Raw genomic sequence first — 23,118 nt, forward strand, 5'->3', positions numbered from 1 at the left:
ACCACATTGCCAGCACCCCCACTCCCCTCCCCCCAGAGTGGTGTATTTGTTACAATCAATGAGAACCTACACTGACATATCATAATCAAACCAAGTCCATAGTTTACATTAGGGGTCACTCTAATGTAATGAATGTGTTGTATATTCTGTGGGGTTAGACAGATGTTTAATGACATATCGACCATTATAGTATCACATAGAGTAGTTTCACCGCCGCCAAAATCTTCTGTGCTCTGCCTATTTACCCCTCTCCTTACAATACTTGGCAACGCTGATCTTTTTACTGTCACCACAATTTTGCCTTTTCCAGAATATCATATAGTTGGAATAATATAATATGTAGTCATTTCAGATTGGCTTCTTTCACTTACTAACATCCATTACTCCATTTCTTTAATAAGATTCCTCTTTGGAGCTCACTTTGGCAGCACATATACTAAAATTAGAACGATACAGAGAAGATTAACATGGCCTCTGTGCAAGGATGACACGCAAATTTGTGAAGCGTTCCATGAATTTAAAAAAAAAAAAAAAGATTTCTCTGCCTTTTCATGACTTGATAGTTCATTTTGTTTTAGCAATAAATAATACTGTATTTTCTGGGATAACCACAGTTTATGCATTCACTTACTGAAGGACATTTCGATTCCTTCCAATCTTTGGCAATTATGAATAAAGTTGCTGTAAACATCCATGTATAGTTTTTGTGTGAACATAAATTTTCAACTCGTTTGGGTAAATAGCAATTAATGTGAATGCTGGTAAGAGTTAATATAGTTTTGTAAAAAATGGCAAAATGATCTTCCAAAGTGGTTGTACTATTTCGCATTCCCATCAGGAATGAATGACAGTTCCTGTTGCTCCACATCCTCATCAGCATTTGGTATTGTCAGTGTTCTGAATTTGGGCCATTCTAACAGATGTATAGTGGTATCTCATTGTTGTTTTAATTTGCATTTCCACAGTGACCTATAATGTAGAACATATCTTTATATATATATTTGTGATTTGTATTTTTGGTGACCTGTATGTTAAGATATTTGGCTTATCTTTTAAAAAATTTTTTAAAATGATTGGTTATTTTTGAGAGAGAGACACAGAGCATGAACAGGGGAGGGGCAGAGAGAGAGGGAGACACAGAATCTGAAGCAGGCTCCAGGCTCTGAGCTATTAGCACAGAGCCCGACATGGGGCTCAAACCCATGAACCATAAGATCATAACCTGAGCCGAAGTCTGATGTTTGACTGAGCTACCCAGACGTCCCAATCTTTGGCTTATTCATTAAGTGGGTTGTGTTTTCTTATTGTTAATGTCTAAAGAGTTCTTTGTATATTTTGGAAAACAGTCCTTAATCAAATATATCTTTTGTAAATATTTTCTCCTAGTCTGCAGCTTGTCTTCTCATTCTCTTGACATTATCTTTCACAGAGAAGTTTTTAATATTAATGAAGTCCAGCTTATCAATTATTTCTTTCATGAATTGTGCCTTCAGTGTTGTATCTAAAAAGTCATCACCACGCACAGGGCTAGATAGTAGATAATGTAGGTTTTCTCCTACATCATCATCTAGGAGTTTTATAGTTTTTCATTTTAGATTTAGGGGTCAATACGCTATTTGAGTTAATTTTGTGGAAGGGTATAAAGACTGTGTTTAGGTTTCTTTCTTTCTTTCTTTCTTTCTTTCTTTCTTTCTTTCTTTCTTTCTTTCTTTCTTTCTTCTTTCTTTCTTTTTGCAAGTGAATCTGCAGCTGTTCCAGCACCATTTGTTGAAAAGACAAATAGTCTTTGCTTCACTGAATTGTCTTCACTCTTCTGTGAAAGATCAGTTGACTCTATTAATGTGATCTATTTCTGCGCTTTCTATTCTGTTCCATTGATCTTTTGTTTCTTCTTTTTCCAATACCACCCTGTCTTGATTACTGTAGCTTTGAAGTAAGTCTTGAAGTCAGATAGTGTTAGTCTTCCAACTTTATTTTTCTACTTCAATATTGTGTTGGCTGTTTTGGGTATTTTGTATCTCCATATGAACTTTAATGTTTTTAATGTTTATTTATTTATTTCTGAAAGAGAAAGAGAGAGTGCAAAAGCATGGGAGGGGCAGAGAGAGAGAGAGGGAGAGAGAATCCCAAGCAGGCTCCACCTGGCTTGAACCCACAAACCCAAGAGATTATGACCTGAGCCAAAATCAAGAGCTGGATGCTTAACTGACTGAACTACCCAGGCACCCTGTCCATATGAACTTTAGAATTGATTTGTCAATATCAGCAAAATAACTCGCTGGGATTTTGATTGGGATTGCATTGAATCTATGGACCAAGTAGGGAGAACGGACATTTTGGCAATATTGAGTCTTCCTATCCATGATAATGGAATACATGTCATTTATTTAGCTCTTCTTTGACTTCTTCTGTCAGAGTTTTATAGTTATCCTTACATATATTTTACACACATTTGGATAGATTTATACCTAAGTATTTCATGTTAGGGGGTGTTAATGTAAATAGTATTGTGTTTTTAACTCCAAATTATACTTATCCATTGCTGGTATATAGAAAAACATATTTCTATTTCCTAATATTTTGGATACTAATTTTGTATTCTGCAATCTTGTTATAATTGATTATTAGTGCCAGGAGATTTTTGTGTTTGCTTTTTTTTTTTTTTTTTGGTCAATTTTATTTTGGATTTTCGACATAGATAATCATGTTACCTATGAACGAGGACAGTTTTACGTCTTCTTTCCCAATCAGTTTACATTCTGTTTCTTTTCCTTGTCCTATTGCATTAGCTTGGCTTATTATAAATGATTTTTCTGTATCTATTGATATAATCATGTGATTTTTCTTTTTCAGCCTGCTGAGGTGATGGGTTACATTAATTTGGTTTTCAAGTGCCAAGCCAGGCTTACATACTTAAGATAAATAACACTTGGTTGTGGTATATCATTCTTTTTATAAAAAGAATGTTACATTCCGTTTGTTAATATTTTGTTGAGGGTTTTTACATCCCTGTCCATGAAAAGTATTGCTTTGTATTTTTTTCTCCCTTGTAATATCTTTGCAAATTTTGGTTAGAATAATGTTGGCCTCATAGAATGAGTTAGGAAGTATTCCCTCTGTTTCTATCCTCTGAAAGAGATTGTAGAGAATTGGTATAATTTCTTCCTTAAATGTTTGGTAGAACTCACCAGTGAACCCCCCTGGGTCTGTTTTGGAAGCTTATTTATTATTGAGTCAATTTCTTTAATAAATATAAACCTATTTAAAATGACTATCTCTTGGGGCGCCTGGGTGGCGCAGTCGGTTAAGCGTCCGACTTCAGCCAGGTCACGATCTCGCGGTCCGTGAGTTCGAGCCCCGCGTCAGGCTCTGGGCTGATGGCTCGGAGCCTGGAGCCTGTTTCCGATTCTGTGTCTCCCTCTCTCTCTGCCCCTCCCCCATTCATGCTCTGTCTCTCTCTGTCCCAAAAATAAATAAAAAACGTTGAAAAAAAATTAAAAAAAAAATAAATAAAATGACTATCTCTTATTGTGTAAGTTTTGGCAGATTTTCACTTTCAGGGAATTGGTTCATTTCATCTGGTTGCCAAATTTTTTGAAATAGACTTGTACATAGTACTCTTTATTATGCTTTTAATATCCATGACCCATGTGTTCTTTAGAAGTGTGTTGCTTAATCTCCACATGTTTTAGGATTTTCCAGTTGTTTCTGTTATTGATTTCTTGCTTAATTCTATTGTACTCTGAAAGCAGACATTGCATGACTTCTACTGTTTTACCTTTGCTAAGGTGTGTTTCATGGCACAGAATATACTCTATGTTGGTGAATGTTTCACGTGAACTGGGAAAGAATGTACATTCTTCTGTTGTTGGATGAAGTAATCTATAAATGTCAATTATATCCAATTAATTGATGGTGTTGTTGAGCTCAACTATGTCCTTACTGATTTTCTGCATGCTGGATCTGTCCATTTCTGATAGAGGTCACCAGTCTACTTTTTGTCATTATTACTGCTGTAATTGATGTTGCTGTTGCTAATCTCACTGTGGTCGCTGCTGTTCTTGAGAATGCACTATTGTATCTTCAGTATGAGGTTCCTTTTTTAAACTTGTTATTTTTAATTTTTATTATTGTTTTTAAAATTTATGAGGTGGCTTTTTATTTGGATCTCTTGGATGGGTATTGTCCTTTAAATTCTTACTGTCAGCTTTTTCTTTGAACTTGGGAGAGTGTTGATGAGGAGACTAGGTGAGGAATTATTTGAATAGCTTCACCAACTCTCACACTTAGAAGTGTTTCTCCCTTTCAATGAGGAGCTAGTGCCAGGATAAGTAGGGGATATCTCTGCTTTTTCCCATATCACACCTCATTCACCTGTGGCTTCTCTCAGAGGTAGGGAGAGTGACTGGCTTTGTAACTCCTCTTATTTCAAGTATTTTACTTCTGATGTCCTGAATAAAACATGACCTACAATTCTAAAGCACATCAGTGTTTTATTTTTGGAGGCAGACACAAGACCCTTCTGTATGTAGCCCTTGCAAGTCAGCATCCTTATCCAAATTATGGGAATGTATGAAGTCCTCCAAAGATAAACCCAATATCTCCTAAGACTTGGAAGAAACAGGTCCAAAATGGTGACTGTATGTGTATCTTACATTTCCTCCAGAAAAACATACAACATATATATTTGTTTTTACATATTGGAGGTCTGACTCCTGTCACTACCTTCCTCCCACCTTCATCTTCCACCCACCTCAACCCACCTCCCTCTTTTGTCCTCCTCCCATTTCTGCTCTCTCCACTCACCATCTTGAGATTCTTTTCAGGTGGTATGAAAAAAGAGAAAGGACAGAACTTTTGTCATCCTACTAAAGGTTCTGTTCTGTATTACCTTGGAGGAGAGAAGTTGGCTTGAAGAGTGATGAGATAGGTAAATGGTCTTACCTCTAGAGTTTTCACCAAGCCTTCTCAGATGTGGTTTTCTTTACCATTAGTTAGGCATACAGCGAGAGTTCAACAAATACTTTGACTGACTGATAGTTTCCATCAATCCCAGTTTTGATACAGTGGGGACGGTTTATTTCCTGGGCCTTCTTAGGATAGTCTTATCCAAGCTCAACCCATGTTCATACAGGTATGAGAGCCAGGCCCTAGCAGCACATAAAGACTCTGCTTTTTATTCTCTTGTGCATTGATTCCATGCATGAGTAGGGGCTCTAACCTTTTCATTTGGACTCCATTCATTTACATAAAGATATCTAGAATCCCAAGGCTTCATGCCATCCCAAAACACGCTGGATTTTTAATCACTGGTGGGAAAGCTGTTTGTCTTTTTGTTCTATCTGCATTTGTCAGCTACTTATAAGAGTGAGAAAATAGCAGATATATGTACCCTACAGGCTTCATTATGTGGCTGGCATGCTCCCTTTACCAAGGCTCTCAATCATAAAACTGCCTTAATATGGTAGATCTTTGTCTACACTAGCATTATTGGGACTATTAGGGCCCAAGATAATTTGGACTTTTTCCCTTTCATAATCCCTTGACATTTGCATTTACTCTTCCTATTTTCATATAGATGTATGACTATGTAGAGAAGAACAGATTATGGTGAAACCCTATAGTGTGAAGAAAAGAAATCAAGATATAGAAATTGATTGTGTCTTGGTTTTCTATTTTTTAAGCAGTATCCAATTAGAAAATATCAGGAAAAATAAACTCCCAGTGAGAATAACTATATAAATTATAAAACCTTGGTATGAATCTAATAAGAAGAGTATCTGAACTATGTGACAAAACCCTTAAAACTTTAAAGTCCTAAGTTAAAGGGTAGGAAACAATATTATAAAGAAATAAATATTTTATATTAATCTATAAATTTAATGGTATTCCCCCTAGAAGTCTCAGTGGAAAGAATTTGACAAAGGATTCTGATATTTTCCAGGAAGAGAAAATGTGTGGAACTAAAAAAGAAATTTGGAAAACAAAGACTCATAAAGAGGAAAATATTATGACATATAAAGCTATTATATTAAAAGAGTTTGGCATTGAAAAAGGAATAGATAATTAAATCAACAAAACAAATGAGATTCTAGTATAAGAATCATGTCTAAATTGTAATTTAAGATATAACAAAGGAAAAATAGACTATCAATAGATGGTTTTGAGATAATTGGCTATCTGTTTGAGAAAAAATGTATTTTATTACATTTTATATAACAATATAAACAGAAAAAATAGCAGAACAGTTCTATAATCTTACTGTGAAGAATACTTGCATAAGTTACTTACTAAAAATAGAGGGAAATGAAAAGAAATGGACCCTAGGGACAGACCTTAGGGTCAATAATTTCCATCTCCTGAAAGTCATGAAAGTAATATATTTATAATATATAAAATAACAGAACTTGGGGCTCCTGGGTGGCTCAATCGGTTAAGAAACCAAGTCTTACTTTCAGCTCAGGTCACGATCTTGCAGTTTCATGAGTTCAAGCCCCATGTCCGGCTCTGCGCTGGCAGCACGGAGCCTGCTTGGGATTCTCTCTCTCCCTCTCTCTCTGCCCCTCCCCCACTCACACTGTCTCTGTCTCTCTCAAAATAAATAAATAAACTTTAAAAAAATAAACAGATCATTACTATCTAGCATACATAAATATCTTTCATAAGTCTGTAAGAAGATAAACCCAATAGGAAATGGATGGACAAAATATATGACAAGGTGATTTAGAGAAAAATGAATAAAAATGGTAAAACAATCATTTGAAGAGATGTTTAACTTCACTAATACCCAAAAACATGCAAATTAAGACAAGGTACTGCTGATACTATCAAATTTTGAAGAATTCCAGATTGAATATTCAGTTTGGGGAAGGGACTGGAGAATCAAATACTTTTATGCACTGTGAGTGGAAATGTAAACAATGATTACTTTTATTGAAGGCAGTTTGGCAGCATGTATTGGCACCTACTCTCTGGTCCAGTATGTGACATATGGTAGGCATGTAATAAGTATTTGTTGACTCAGTGCAGGATGACTTCTGTGACTGGAAAGAGCATGGACTTTGCAGTCAAACAAAACTGAATTTTATTCCTGGTCCTGACTTTATTTACTAAGTAAACGTCAAGCAATTTATTTAACTTCCTTATGCTCCAACTTCCTTTTCTAGAAAATGGAGATACTTCTTACTTTTAGGAGTTATGAGAAATAATGAAACAATACATGCAGTGTTTCATTCATGGCTGCCAAGTTGTAAATGCTGGATAAATGAAAGACTTTATTGTTTCCCACATGGTTTTTCTGGCCACCCAAGAGAATTCTATTTCTTCAGATAACTTTACCCAGACTCTTTTACATTCTCCTTCCTCACCATCCAATCATCTCGCTATTTAAATTCACCTTTTCCAGAGGCACCTGAGTGGCTCAGTCAGTTAAGTGCATCTGACTCTTGATTTTGGCTCAGGTCATGATCTCATGGTTCAGGAGATTGAACCTGCATCAGGCTTCACACAGGTGTGAAGTCTGCTTGGATTCCCTCTCTCTCCCTCCCTCTGCCTATCCCCAGCTCTGTCTCTGTCTGTCTCTTTCTCACAAAATAAATAAATAAATAAATAAACAAACAAACAAACAAACAAACAGACAAGCTTTATATAAAAAAATAAAATAATTTCAGTTGTTCCAAATCTGCCCTTATGCTGTTATCTTTTGTGCTGCCAACACTTCATTAGAATCTTCCAATTAAGGATGATGTTCAGTATCACATGAGTTCTTTAATAGACTCATCACCAGTACTTTTTGTGGATTTAATTGCACCCCCTCAAAAGACATGTTCAAAGGTCCTGGGACTGTGACTTTATTTGGTAGCAGAGTCTTTGCAGATATAATTGAGTTAAGATGAGTTCAAACTGGAATCGAATAGACCCTAAATCCAGTATAACTGTCCTTAAAAAAAAAAAGAAAGAAAGAAATCTGGACACAGACACACACAGGGAGAACATCAAGTGATTGTAGAGGCAGACACTGGAGTACTCTATCTTCAAGCCAAGGAACCCCAAGGATTGCTGGTAACTATCAGAAGCTAGGCAGAGGCAAGGGAAGATCCTCACCTAGAGCCTTCAGAGAAAACATGGCTATGATGACACCTTAATTTCATACTTATAGCCTCTAGAACTGTGAGAAAATAAATTTGTGTTAAGCCACCAAGTGTGTGGTACTTGGTTAAGGTGCTAAGAGACTGATATTCTGGCCACAAAAGGTCATTTGATTCTAATTCTGGAGTTAGTAATAATCTGTGGAACAGTTGGAGGCAACACCAGGTTTTTTATAATTAAGGATACATTTCCTAAAATATAATCTTGTTTTTCCAACATGAAGCCAGCCTTAGAAAGGGGGAGAATAATTAAGGATTAGAAAGGGTTAAAAAAATCTCTAAGGAAACAAGACAACAAACTTGTTCTCTCAGGACACTGCGTCAGGAAGAATAGTCAAATGGGTAGGTTCCCAACCAGTGAGCTCCAAAGGCTCAACTTTCTTTGGCAGTATGCCCTAGTGGCCATTAAGGTTTTTCTGCACTATATTCCTTTCCTTTCCTTTCCACTATTTGGTGGCCTGGAGATATGTATTAATAAGAATACATTGAGTTGTAAGTAACAGAACACTCATTTAAAGTAGTTTATAGGATAAGGAACTTTCCATCTCACATAACAAGAAGACTGGAGCTAAGAAGTTTCAGGATTGGTTACTACAGTTGCTCAGCAGTTTTCAGTTGCTTCTCTACAATTTTGACTTCCTTTTAATAATCACAAGATAGCTACTGCAACTCTAGGCATCAAGCCTTCACATCACAATCGTCAAAAGCAGAAAGATGAGTTTTTCCTCACCTATTTCTTTTCAGGAGGAAAACCCTTTCCAGAAGTTCTCAGCAGATCTTTCTGATGTCTTAGTCTTGTATAAGACTCCATCAAGCTATCCAAGATAATGGATGATGGCATATCCATAGCTTGCCATAGTTAGACAGTTTCAGGGTGACTATGTGTGTTTGATGCCTGGTCATTAAATAACTAGAGGATAATGCACCTACATGGCATTGGTTGTTTAGTCAAAATTATATCTGGAATCTGGACAGGATGTAGGTGATATGCCTGTGAAAGAAAGTTTTTGAAACAATGTAAAGTAATTATGCTGATTTTCCAGGTTGCCATATTTTAGGTTTTTTTAAATTTATTTATTTTTTTAAATTTTTTTTTCAACGTTTATTTATTTTTGGGACAGAGAGAGACAGAGCATGAACGGGGGAGGGTCAGAGAGAGAGGGAGACACAGAATCGGAAACAGGCTCCAGGCTCTGAGCCATCAGCCCAGAGCCTGACGCGGGGCTCGAACTCACGGACCGCGAGATCGTGACCTGGCTGAAGTCGGACGCTTAACCGACTGCGCCACCCAGGCGCCCCACCATATTTTAGGTTTTAATAGTTAGTCTCTACAAATGGTTCTCTGACTGAGCCATGACTCTGAGTATTCATGCTCTGCTGTAGTCCCTACCCCTTGAACCTGGACTGACCTTATAACTCTTACAACTTGCTTTTCTTCAATAGAATGTGACAGAAGTTACCCTGCATGGCTCCTGCATGAGCCTACATCATACAAAACCTTGCAGCTTCTGCATGGGATTCTTGAAATGTTCACTTTTGTGAAACTAGCTGCCATGCAATGAGTCTGACTACTCTGAGACTCTCACAGTGTGAGGAAGCTCAAGGTAGCCACATAGAGAGGCTACATGGAGAGACAGAAATGCCCAGCCAGGCTCTAGCATGCTAGTTACCCCAACCAGGCATGAAACGTGATTGAAGAAGGCATCTTGGACTTCTAGACCATTAGGCCTTCAGATGATTCCAGTCCCAGATGCCATTTGACTGCAACCAGAAAAGTGATCTTAAGTAAAAACTTTCCATCAGAGCCCATTCAAAAGCAAATAATAGCTTTTTTGTTTAAGACACCAAATTTTGGGGCCTCCAAAGAGAGAGGGTTGTAGACAGACACTGTGGTCAATAATGTCCATCTCCCGATATTTATGACTTCATGGAATTCCCTTCCCTTGAGTGAGGGTGGGATCTGTGACTTGCTTCTAATCAACAGAATATGGCAAAGGTGATGAGATGTTTAGGTTATGTTTAGGTTATGTATAAATAAGACTCCATTGTAGCGTACTGAAGTGAGAGTTTCTTCTTGCTGGCTTAAAGAAGTGAGCAGTCTCACTGAGGAAGCCCACAAAGCAAGGAACTGCAGGATATCTCTCAGGATTGAGGTTGGCTTCTTCTGACAGCTAGAAAAAAACCAGGGTTGTCAGTCATACATCACAAGTAAATGAATTCTGCCACCCACCTAAAACACTTGGAAGCAGTTTCTTCCCCTGTCAACCCTCCAGATGATAACATGGTCCAGTTGACACCTTGGTTACAGTCATGTGAGAGCCTGAGCAGAGAACCCAGGCAAGTTGGTCACAGACTCCTAAGCACAGAAGCTGTGAGATAGTAAATGTGTATTGTTTTCAGAGCTAAGTTTGTGTTAATTTGCTACACGGCAATATAAAACTAACACATGGAGTGAGTGTATTTTGCCTGAGAAAGGGATGTGAATTGAATGGCCCAAGGATGACCTGAAGTGGACAGTTTCCAAAGAGGGCTGCCATCAATTCCTCTTTGCACATTCATGCTGCTTCTCACATCAAGAGGTGGAATCTAACTCCCTTCACTTGACTCTGGGCTGGGCTTACTCAGTTGTTTTGCTTTGACCAATAGAATGTGATAGAAATGATATTCTGAGACTTCAAGGCCATCAAAATGAGTCTTGAGGTTTCTTCCTAGGTCTTTTAGAACCCATACTCTTGTTAGACCTGAACCACTGTGTAGGATGTTTACCATGTTGGAAGAACCATGTATAGAGACCACATAGAGAGGCCAGATGTAGAGAATGTCCTGGCCATCTGAACTCTCTGCTGATGTCAGCCTTCCAGCCTTCCCTGATAAGGCACCAGACTGTGAGTGAAGACTTTTTGGACCCTTTAGGCCATAGTAGCTGTCATCTCAACACCAGTGAGTGACCCCAGATGATATCACGAAGAGCAGGACTGCCCAGAAGAACCCTGCTCAAACTACTGACACACACAACAAATTGCAGTTTGTTGCGTGCAGTAATCAGGCAAGATTTGGTTGGGTCTCTTCCAGGAAAGGTAGAATACCACCAATACTAACCTGAGGATATCTCCCATGGAGGTGGGGAGGGGAGACTCAACAGCAGAACAATTATACCCATCACATCTTGTTGGGTAGAGTTGTATTACTTGCCTGTGCCAATCCTTCACTAACTATGGAATTAACTAAGAATGGAATTATGATGATTCAGATTAATCAACATGCACCTCCTGGTGCTCTGTTCCCTGAACACTTGCTGAATACTTTGTATGTTTGAAGTCAAACCATAATCTCTGCCATAATGATTACCTGCTGCCATACTCATCGTGCCAAGACCACAGATGATACTGATTTTGCCTCAACTATCGCCACTGCTTGCTGGCAGCTGAAGGCTATGTCCTTACCAGTGCTTACTGCTCTTCAGTGAGGTTCCTGGAGGAGCAGTTGACTTTTTAGGTGCTTACACTTTGCTTTGAGAACTTGGGACAAATTACCCCTGATCTGCATCTGAGGATTATTTAATGGTCTCAACTACTATCACATCAGCAGTGAGTCTTCTCACTAATAATTGGGACACAATGTGGGACAGAATCCAGATGCTCTTTAGCCCTCCTTCTATCCTAGAGTGAGGCATCCTTAAGGCTTGCCTCCCAGAGATTGAAGAATTTCTCTCTTGGTGAGAAGGAGGAGACTATTAAAAAAAATTCATTAGGATAAAAAATTCTCTTTGCCGTGGAACACCTAGGTGGTTCAGTCCGTTAACCATCTGACTTTGGCTCAGGTCATGATCTCATAATTCGTGAGTTTGAGCCCTGCTTTGGGCTCTGTGCTGACAGCTTGGAGCCTGGAAGACTGCTTCGGATTCTGTGTCTCCCTCTCTCTCTGCCCCTCCCCTGCTTGCACTCTCTCTCTCTCTCTCAAAATAAACATTGTAAAAAATTTTTTTACCTTCTCTTTGTTATTCCTCTAAGGAGGTATAGCAAATTTTCTAATGCATAGGATTTGTGGTGCTTGACTGTATAATCCCTAGCATTCATCTGTTACCTGTATATATTAGGCTCATAGCCAGGCCCTTTACTAGTCATATAGGTACTAGAAGATGGAAAGCCGTTACTAGTTGAAATGGGCTCTGTTTGAGTTTGACATTTATGACAGCATCTTGAATATGTTAAACATGTTAGTATAAAAGGATAAAGTTTCTCTGGAATTAGAATGCTTAGAATTAAAGGGGCACCTAGATGGCTCAGTTGGTTAAGCATCCGACTTCGGCTCAAGTCATGATCTCATGGTTCATGGGTTCAAGCCCCACACTGGGCTCTATGCTGACAGCTCAGGGCCTGGAGCCTGCTTCAGATTCTGTGTTTCCCTCTGTCTTGGCCCCTCCCCCACTCTCTCTCTCTCTCAAAAATAAATAAACATTAAAAATAAAGATAGAATTAAAAATGAGGCCTATATTTTAACCTTGAGGCAATTTTGACATATTATAAGGATCAGACTAGTAGTCAGGAACTGGAAATTATCCATGGGCAGTCAAAGGTGTTTTATTACATCATCTAATTGAAGGAATAATGTATTACCTCATCTTTAGTGTTTTGTGTTATTCGAGATCCACTTTTTATTGAGCAAGTCTTTAGGAAATATCATAAAGAGAGTAGTGAGCACATATGCATTCTCAAATCCAGAGAGGAGAATGCTGAAAATAGAAGCCAAGGAAGACTTAAAGCTTTACATACTTTCCTCCCGGGTTTGATGCCACTAATGGAAAAACAGTGTTGTATGCATCGAGTGGAGATTCTAATTAGACAGCACAGCAATGATCCCAAGGCTCTGATCCTGGGTTTCGTGAATTAGGAAACTCAGATTACCAGAGTGGAAAACTTTCTCAATAAATAGCTCTTCTAGCTTGAAAACTATTAGTCCAACTAAAAAAATTGGAAATTAAAAAGCAAAGGAGGTAGAGACAACATGTTTAGGCACACATGCTCTATTAAAGACAGAGGTACATCCAGGGCCCAGAACTCATACTTCTTTTTTTTTTTTTTTAACGTTTATTTATTTTTGAGACAGAGAGAGACAGAGCATGAACAGGGGAGGATCAGAGAGAGAGGGAGACACAGAATCTGAAACAGGCTCCAGGCTCTGAGCTGTCAGCACAGAGCCCGACACGGGGCTCGAACTCACGGACCGCGAGATCATGACCTGAGTTGAAGTCGGACGCTTAACCGACTGAGCCACCCAGGCGCCCCTGGAACTCATACTTCTAATACTCATTTGCCTGAAGACAGAGAGCTATGTGATAGAAAATTACAAGAGTGAGGATATGATAAATACATGTCTTCAGTTATTTTGAAACCCTTTCCCTTTTCTACGAACACAGTCCAAAAAATCGCCGTAGTGTGATTTCATCAGTAGAATGGAATAATCCCAAAGTGAGGTGACAGATTTCAGGAAGTCCTTACAAGCTTCAGAGCTATCTCGTCACCTTCCAGTTCTGTTTCTAAAACTCTGTTGCTTTTGCCATGAATTCTAAAAAAGGAGACTGACACAATTTAGTATTATTCCAAAGAGAAACATGGTGGAAAACAGAGATCATAAGTTGTCCCATCTCCAATAGAGTTGGATTTTATAAGATCTAATGTAAAAAGTCACTACTTCTATTCTGCTTGTTTCCTAAACTGGAAAACTGGTATAAATCCTGAAGTAGAGGTAAGGTAAAAAGGAAAAATGGTCTCCACTTCTCCCTTGTATGTTTTCCCTATTACAGTGCTTCTCTTTCAATCGTATTCACACACAAGTAACCATTTCATTAGTCTTTCAGTTTTGGTTACAAGCCCTGAGTCTGGATTTTGTGTCTTGTCTCTACTGCTGTGTCAGTCAGTGTGTAGAGTGGGACACAGACACTACCCTAGATATTTCAAGCAGAAAAAGAGTGCAAGAAATTTTGTTTACAAACTCTTTGCAAAGACCAAGTTTGGCATTTTTTTTTTTTAAGGTAAACAAGCATACAGCGCAACAATTGGACTCTTGGGCAAAATGAAAACTATATTCACACAGAAACCTGTACATGAATGTTTACAGTAGCTTTATATGTAGCAGCCCCAAACTGGAAACAGCCCACATATCCTTCAATAGGTAAGTGGCAAAACAAACTATGGTACATCTATACCATGAAATAATTCTCGACAATAAGAACACCAAACAAACTATTGATACACACATCTTGGATGCATCTCCAGGAGACTTAAACTGAGTGAAAAAAAACCCCAATTCCCGATGATTACAAGCTGTATTATTCCATGTATGATACTTTTTGAAATGACAAAACTTTGGGGGTGTAGGACAGATTAGTTTCCAGGGATTAGGGGTGGTGATGTAAAAGGGCAACATGAGGCATCCATGTCAGAACTACTCAGTACTTTGACTTTGGTGGTTGATGAATGAACCAACATGTGTGATAAAAGGCATTGTATAAACACACACACTAACACAGACACATGCACAAATGAGTCAATGGGGGAAATCTGAATAAGACCAGTGAATTGTATAAATGTCAATATCTTGCTTATAATACTGCACTGCAATTTCTGAGGAGGTGACAAAGAGGGAAATTGGGTAAAGGGTAAATGGGATAACACTGTGTTATTTCTTACAAATATATTTGAATTGTACAATTATCTCAATAAAAACTTCAGTTAAAAACTTTTTTGGGTCATAGCAAGTCTTACATCTTTTGACATGAAATGCTGTTGCCAGGAATACTTAAACATCGTGCCTGGGGTCCTGCTTTGAAAAGCATTCACAGAATTACAAGCTGAAGTCAGGTCTTCAAACACCATGCTAGCACTTTGCCGTCCACAGAAGGTGACTGACTTAATTGGCCCAAACACTGACAGCCTCTGGATTACTGATTGGAGGTCTTCAGCGAGTTGCATGTTCTTCTTCACCCATATAGAAAGGGAACAAATGGAGCAGTAGTACTATTAGAAAATAAACAAGAATCTTATTTCCATTTTTCCCCATAATTTAATAAAAAAGGCATGAAGGGAAAATTGGGATATTTCATTGGAAATAAAAGCAGTGTTCTGGATCAGTAATTACATAATAAACAAAAACAAAAACTTCTTTTGTAAGGGTGGTAGTGCTTGGGTGGCTCAGTCAGTTAAGTGTCTGACTCTTGGTTTTGGCTCAGGTCATGATCTCACAGCTTGTGGGTTTGAGCTCCATGTCAGGCTCTGCACTATCAGTTCAGAGACTGCTTGGGATTCTCTCTCTCCCTCTTTCTCTGCCCCTCCCCCCTCTCAAAATAAAGAAATAAACTTTCAAAAACAAACAAACACTTCTTTGTAAGGGATGGAGGAACAGAAGCCAGGGAACCATCGCTGGGCTGTTGATGTCAAGGGCATACCACCATAGTTCCAAGCTAGAATTTAGGAAACTGCTGCTGCCACCCTACTGGCTGTTGTACTCATGAAACTTGTGTGACTAGACCCAAACTTGGGGTCTAGTTGCCAAAATTCTCAGGTTAGTTTGACTAGAAGTAGAAAGATGGCCTTTGTTTTACCTCAACCTACCAGACAGAGGGGGAACACATCTGATTGCTGTGAACTCAATTTGCTTCCAAAATATCAGATGCAAAATGATCTGGGAAATGTGGGCTTTAACACTTCAATTTTTTTTTTTTTATTTTTTTAAAAAAAATTTTTTTTTTCAACGTTTATTTATTTTTGGGACAGGGAGAGACAGAGCATGAACGGGGGAGGGGCAGAGAGAGAGGGAGACAGAGAATCGGAAACAGGCTCCAGGCTCTGAGCCATCAGCCCAGAGCCCGACGCGGGGCTCGAACTCACGGACCGCGAGATCGTGACCTGGCTGAAGTCGGACGCTTAACCGACTGCGCCACCCAGGCGCCCAACACTTCAATTTTTACAGGTAGTAAATGGAATGGGGATTGAAAGGGTCAATCATGATATTTACCATAACCAGCCACTAGCTATGTGACCTTAGGCAAGTTTATTAACCTTTCTGGTCCCCATTTTCTATCAAACAGAGATCATTATAAAGGAGATATAGCATAGTGCTTGGCACATCTTACTGCTCACTTAATACATTCTAGTCATTATCATTGGTTTTCTAACCTGATGTATGGTGAAAGAATATTACAAATGTTCCATAGGTTAAAAGCAAAGGAAAGAATGATTAAAACAGAAGAGATAGTTTGGAGGTGAAAGCAGAGGTCTTATTTTTGAATACTTCATGTCTACTCAATGTCAAGTAATAAAGATGTGAAAAAACTTATTCAGCATATTAAGTATTGAGTACTAAATATACTTATTAAGCATAGTAAGCATATTAATTATACTTATTAAGCATATTAAGTATTAAGTATAGAATGGTTGATGCTGTGAACCGAATTGAATCCTCCCAATATTCATATGGTAAAGCCCTAACTCACCATATGATGGTATTTGAAGACGGGGGCCTTTGGGAGGTAATTACATCATGAGGGTGAAGATCTCATGATGAGATTATTTCCCTTATAAGTAGAGACAGGAGAGAGATGATGTCTCTCTCTTCACCATGTAGGACACAGCAAGAAGATGGCCCTTGGTTATCCAGATGGAGAGCTCTCACCAGGAACCAAATCAGCCAGTGAATACCTCCTCTGAACTCAGAGCTATTACTATCCACTAAGTAGCACATCCTCCTCAGAGATTTGTTTTGAGTTGACAGGACTTGTTATGGGGTTGAATTGTGTGCTCCCCTCCCCTCAATTTTATGTTGCAGACAACCTCCCTGCCAGTACTTTAGCACATGACTTAATTTAGAAATAGGGTCATGGCAGAGGTAGTTAAGCTAACATGAGGTCATATTGAGTGGGCCCTAATCCAGTATGAGTGGTGTCCTTATAAGAGAAAATTTAGACACAGATACATGTACAGGGAGAATGCTATGTGAACATGAAGATGGCCATAAAAAGCTAAAAGAGAAACTGTAGAGGAAACTAACCCTGACAATCCCTGATTTGGGATTTTCAGAATTGTGAGGAAATAAATTTGTATTATTTAAGCCACCCAGTCTGTGGTACTTGTTGTGGCAGTCCCAGGAAACCAACATACAGCCCTACCACCTTTCTTCAGAGAAGTTTTCTAGGGAAATATCCTTCACTTTTCAACCTTTCACTGTGTCTCAGAACTACCATTTCCCTCAATATTTTGTAATTATTTTATTTATAGGACCTACAACATCATCAATTTTCTATGGGTCTTCTATTGTTATACTTCTACTGTCATACTAGAAAAGGCAAATGTTCAGTATTCAGTGGTGTGATAGGAGGTCTCACAGCTGCAGGATAAACTTGGTAGGTCCTCTCTGAGTAACCATTTTTGTTCAGCAATTTTGGGGAAAATGTTAAATAATGTATTTGAAAGTATATTTATATTAAAACAAACATGTTTTCAAGATAATTTAGTAGATTTCAAAGACATTTCTTGCTTATAGTAAGTTCCCCTAAGTGAAAGTGTTCACTATCTTGTGCATCAGGGCCTCTTCATTAACCATTCAGAGGCAGCCTTCTACTATTGCATGTAATACACATTTATTCAGTTCTATGTATAGAATAGACAGATGAGGGACAAAGTGTGAAACCAAAGACAAGTCTATCTATAAAGATAAGGAGTATTCCTGAGGAGCTTAGGGGACAAACAGATTTTAATTTTAATTTTTTTTAATGTTTATTTTTGAGGGAGAGAACAGAACATGAGGGGCAGGGGCAGAGACAGAGAGGGAAACACAGAATCTGAAACAGGCCCCAGGCTCTGAGCTGTCAGCACAGAGCCTGATGCGGGGCTCCAACTCAGGAACGGGGAGATCATGACCTGAGCCAAAGTTGGACGCTCGACCGACTGAGCCACCCAGCTGCCACAAACAGATTTTTATTTTAAACCTGAGTTTTTCTGATTTGGGGATTTGAGGTCTGTAATAACTTGCATGATAGGTTGGGGACTCTCTAGTCACTCACTTTGTGATTTGGAGTGATGATCCGAGGTGATTTACTGCAGAGAGGAATAGCTGCAGATAAGCAGAGCAGTGGAGACAGGGAAGTTTTTGTCTCTTCTGTGGATTCCAGCCAACTGCTTAGGTACACACACCTGCTGCCCTCCCAGTGTGTGAGTCACCTCTGCTCTTCTCTCTGCCCAATGTGCGGCTGCCATATGGAAGCCAATTCAGCAGACATCAAGCTAGGACCCCACCTTGCATTTGAATTGTTATTTTTTTGAAATTGGCCATGTCTAGGTTTATAGGACCTTGCAGTCTTTTCAACATTTCCTTAAGTTGCACATGAGTGAGGCCAGACTTACTTGTACTCTGCCAGACCTCTGAACTAGAATACTTTGAATCCAGTTACTTGGAACTTTGTGCCTGGTTCCAAGCTTCAGGGAAATATGAGAAGAGCCAGAAAGCCAGGATACAGGTGAGGTTAGTCTTAACTCACATCTGTGACACCATTTAGGGTCCTTGTAACGCTAGTGCTTTCAGTACACATAAAACCAAACTCATCAAAAGGCACTGCAACAGGTTTCCATAAATTATTTATCAAAGCTAATGGCCCCAGGCCCTGTGACGCCTAGATTTGGAATTCAAGGCTTTCTCCTCACTTAAAGGTCAGTCCATGCTTTCTCTCAGCATCCTCTGGAACTATTAGCATTCCTGGGAGATTCAGAGGGGCGGAGGACAAGAGATAGGGGTTCCAAGGAGGGTAAGATGGTGAAGTCTAGGCCACTGACGGCCCGACCTCTCCACGCCAGGCCTTGCCAAGGGACTGGCCAGGCGTAAAGACCTGGTAACAGTTCCCTTCCAGAACCCGGACAGAGCAGACACAGCCCAGCTGCCAGCCCGCCCCTCCGGGGCCCAACCCACCCCCGGAGCCCGCGCGGCCAGCAGCGGAGGGGGCGTGGCGTGGCGCTGCGGCCGTCGGCGGGGGGCGGGGCCTGCCGCGGGCGCAGAGGGAGCGTCGCGGGCTGACGCGAATGACGCGGCGCCCGCCAGGCCGCAGCCCCGCCGCCCGGCAGTGGGGCCCGCCTCGGCCCGCCCCCGGCCCTCCCCGCCCGGCCTCCCCAGCGCCCCTGTCAGATTGTGGCGGCGGGCCGCGCGGTGCGCTAGTTCCTTGCAGCCTGGGCGAGGAGACTTGCGCGCGGGCACACCCCCACGTCCCTTAGGCGCCGCTGCCTCCGCTCCACTGGCCTCCGCTCCGCCCAGCCTTCTGCCGCACGCCCGTAGCGACATGGCACACGCGGCGGTACGCTGCCCCAGCGCTCGGGGCTCCGGGGACGGCGAGATGGGCAAGCCCAGGAAGGTGGCGCTCATCACTGGCATCACGGGCCAGGTGAGTGCCGAGGAGGGGGTTTGAGCCGGGCCTGCTGCTGCCGGGGCACATGTACGCCTTGCCCCGCGCTCGGGGCTGCCCGCGTTTCCAGGAACAGCCTTCTGGGCATCCCGGAAGGTTTCCGATGTGGCTTGTCGTAGAGCTCGGAGACAAGATGTGTCTTGTGGAGAGTGTCCTGGATACATTGGATGCTTCTAGGCTTACCTTGGGGGCGTGGGGGCGTGTGTTCTACTTGGGATGTGGTCCTCAAACCTGAGCAAGATTACGCTGTCTCACCTGTCCTGCCGGCGACTGGAGCGCTTGTTTTTCCAAGCCCTCTAGGGTGCACTTCCAATTCAGTTCTTTAGAGATCCTAGTGCTGGAGGAGGGAAAGGGACTGGTTTTCCGTGAGAGAGAGAGAGAGAGAGAGAGTGTGTGTGTGTGGAGTCAACTTGCTGTATTTCCGTGTAAGGGCCAAGGCCACTTACCTGCTAATGCTTGGGAAGCAGGGGAGTTCTTGCTCTTTTCGTTCCCCCCAACCAGATTTCCAGACGAAAAGACAAAATAAAGTAGTGCCGTGGGGCCACAGACCAGGAAATGTTTTTGTTTGGGGAGTACACCTCACAAAACCTTTTTAAGTACAACAAACTCCTGAAATTCATGTTAACACATTTGAAGTGTATGTGACAGACTGGTCCAAAAGTTAGGCTAGGGTTCTATTTTCAAATAAAAGGAGTTCCTTGAGTGAGATAATCATGAGGAGCTGTCCTGCATGTTGGAACCCCCATATGCAGACTGAGCGTGACTGTTCCTGACAGTCATCTCTTAGAGATGTTGCAACAGGTAGGACCCGACCACTGTATCTAACCAGACTGTGCTGTGTGAGATTCACTGGTGATGGAATAATTTTGCTCATGTATTTTTGTAGATAGTATTTCTGGAGATTTCCTGGTAGTGGCTAATATTACTCTGTAATGAAGATGATAATAATAGCTAATAAATGTTGTGTTTATTATGTATCGATCACTTGACTAATATTAACTCATTTAGTTTTTACAAGTACTCTTTGAAGGGGATTTTTTTTTTTAACCTTCACTTTACCGATGTGGAAAGTGAGGCATGGGGGTTTGATTTGCTGAAATCAAACAACTAGAAGTGTCTAATTCGGATTCAAACTCTTTTCACAAAGCACTCTAGCATTAGAAAAGAAGTTGGAATTGGCCAGATGTAGAGTCAAAGAATATTAGACAATTTTAACTACTGGATATCTGATTAGTTTCTGATTATTCGTGCATCTTACTTTGTTTAAGCTAATTACAGTAAACAACTGTTTGAAAACTGGTTGAAGAGGTGTGTAGGACAAGGATTTGAGGTTGAGGAAGTGAACCATTAAATTAGTCAAGGGCCCATATGCTTCCAGGTCACGGCCTACATACTTTTTTTTTCTCTCTAATGGTGAGGACTCTTCCAATTTCTTATACTAGATCTGAAGGTCAAATGTTTACTAAGGTTATATGAACTCTTGAAGGTAGAGATTTTTTTTTTTTTTAGTACCATTAAGAAATTAGTTAAGCTGTTAATGTAACTCTGTTGGTATGGCTTATACCAATTTGAGTGACCAACACTGTGAATCAATGCAGGTTAGAAATAAAACCTTGTTGAGAGCTTTGAACACAGTCATCTGGTTGGTACTGAGTGACAAGGGAGGAGCAGAAGTGGCCCCCACTGTAGTTTGTCCTGTAGGCTGCCACAGGGGAGTCTTTCTTATACATGTGTTCAGCATGGTATGCCCTGGCCAGACACTTTTGGTTCATCACTTCATTTCTGACTTTAAACTCCTGCTTGAGTTTCAGGCTCCTTTTACTCTCAGCACCAGCATTTTAAGCTTTCCTCCAACATTCACCCTCTGCATTATTCCTTTCCATGTTGGGTTGTTGTGTTGGCTTCCATAGCCCCTGGCACAATGTTGAACTCTGTATTGCCATGTAAGTCCTTGTTAATGGAATTTAATGCCCTGCTATACTTTGCATTTATCTTCTAGGACAGTGACTCCCTACCTGGGTATTAAGGAACTCCAGAGGACTATGGAGTTAATACCAGAGGTCTGAAAATCTATACGTTATTATTCATTTTAAAAATAATATTCAGTGAGAGCTTACTGAGCCACTCTGCAAACATTTTATATCCCTACCTTAGAGGCAGATACAATTTTTATTCCCAATTTACACCTACCTAAGTAAGGTTAAGAATGTTCCCTGGGAATGCACATCCAATGAGTGTCAGAGCTGAGATTTGAACCGAGAAGTTGCTTAGACCCATTTTGTTAACACACTTCTGTGGTAAGCTACACACAATTAAAATACAGTTTTGTGTGTGTGTGTGTGTGTGTGTTAGAGAGTGAGGGAGAAAGAGAGATTGTTTTACTCTAAGAAGTCTCAGATTCAAGAAGATGAGGCAGACACCATTGCCCTTAGGGCATTCGTGTCATTGTGCCATGATGGGCTCTTAGATGGGTTGTCCCAAATTCCCACTTGAGAATGAATGCAGATAGCCATGGTGCCCTGTCTGCTATTTATCATCTCTAGTATTTATCATCAGGCTTCATAGTCTAGCTTCAGCCCTCCTGCATATTCTTAATACAGTAGTTGTGAATCATTTTCTCAAGTTTTTACCTCATTAAATCACCTTAAAGAAAAACAGGCTCTGGCTTTGCATTGCTGCCTCTAGGCCCTCTACCAGTCATCCCCAAAGCTCACCTCCATTGATTGTCTTAATTGTGCTTGTGGTTCTTTACTACATATATGGGTGGAACTGTTCTTGCTGTTGTGTGAATACTGTCTCTTTGTACCTAGTTGGAGTCATTTTGTGGCTGAATGCCCTCACACGTTGTACTCCTTTTCACTCTCCTAAAAGCCTCTGTGCACTCCAAGTAATCCTGCCAAATGCAGCCATTCCATGAACTTTCTTTGTGTTTACATATATGCACCCCCCCCCATTGGCTTTATAGGTAATTTACATATCTTGGTTCTTTGGTTGGTGAACTGCTTCAAGATCGAAACCTTTTCAGCATGTTATCTCCCACATAGTTTTAGTTAGTGGGCTTTCAAATATGTTGACTTACTCTTCTCATTAACAACACATCTTTGTTCCGTGTCTGCAAGGTACAATGCTTGTTTTGATGCTGGTGGGAGTATAAAGATATTTAAATTTACTCATTGCCCACTGGGATTTCACAGTCTTTGAAGAACTTAAGACAATGCACATGAAAAAAGTAGTGTTGTACAAGTATGTTAGGGGCCAAATGAGTGGTTTATCTAACCTCAGGATTCTGGGAGAAGTTGTTGAATGCTAGAAATAGCAGGGACTATATTGGGGTGAACAGCATGCATAGGAGTCAGAGAGGGGAGGGTTTGGGGACAGTGAGCACAGATACAATAATAACAGAGGGAATTTAACTTATAAATTAGTTATACCCTTGCTCATTTCCAAAAAGATTCTGAGGTGGCATCAATAAAAAAACACATCATTGGACCATCATAAAAAGAATGAAAAGAAAAAAAGCCCCAGCAC

At 40.3% G+C, this 23,118-nt stretch overlaps 1 protein-coding gene and 1 non-coding gene across 3 annotated transcripts in view; both read left to right on the forward strand.

Annotated features, from left to right (window-relative positions):
• The first annotated feature begins 412 nt into the window (after positions 1-412).
• On the forward strand, positions 413-519 carry LOC112853807 (U6 spliceosomal RNA). The gene has a single exon (XR_003222934.1). It is a non-coding gene; the product is annotated as a U6 spliceosomal RNA (small nuclear RNA).
• An 18,749-nt stretch (positions 520-19,268) lies between these two features.
• Positions 19,269-23,118, forward strand: part of GMDS (GDP-mannose 4,6-dehydratase) — a 644,323-nt gene continuing 640,473 nt past the window's right edge. The window contains exon 1 of one of the 2 annotated variants that reach the window (XM_086706440.1): positions 19,269-19,569. In XM_086706440.1, coding sequence (XP_086562566.1) covers positions 19,468-19,569 — 102 coding nt within the window. In that variant the 5' untranslated portion in view covers positions 19,269-19,467. Of the gene's footprint in view, positions 19,570-21,617; positions 21,651-23,118 lie in introns of those variants that run through there. The other variant, XM_086706441.1, reaches the window with a different exon arrangement.

This window comes from Puma concolor, chromosome B2, assembly GCF_028749965.1.
Source record: "Puma concolor isolate L17-30 chromosome B2, mPumCon1.1.hap2, whole genome shotgun sequence".
In the NCBI taxonomy this organism is placed as follows: Eukaryota; Metazoa; Chordata; class Mammalia; order Carnivora; family Felidae; genus Puma; species Puma concolor.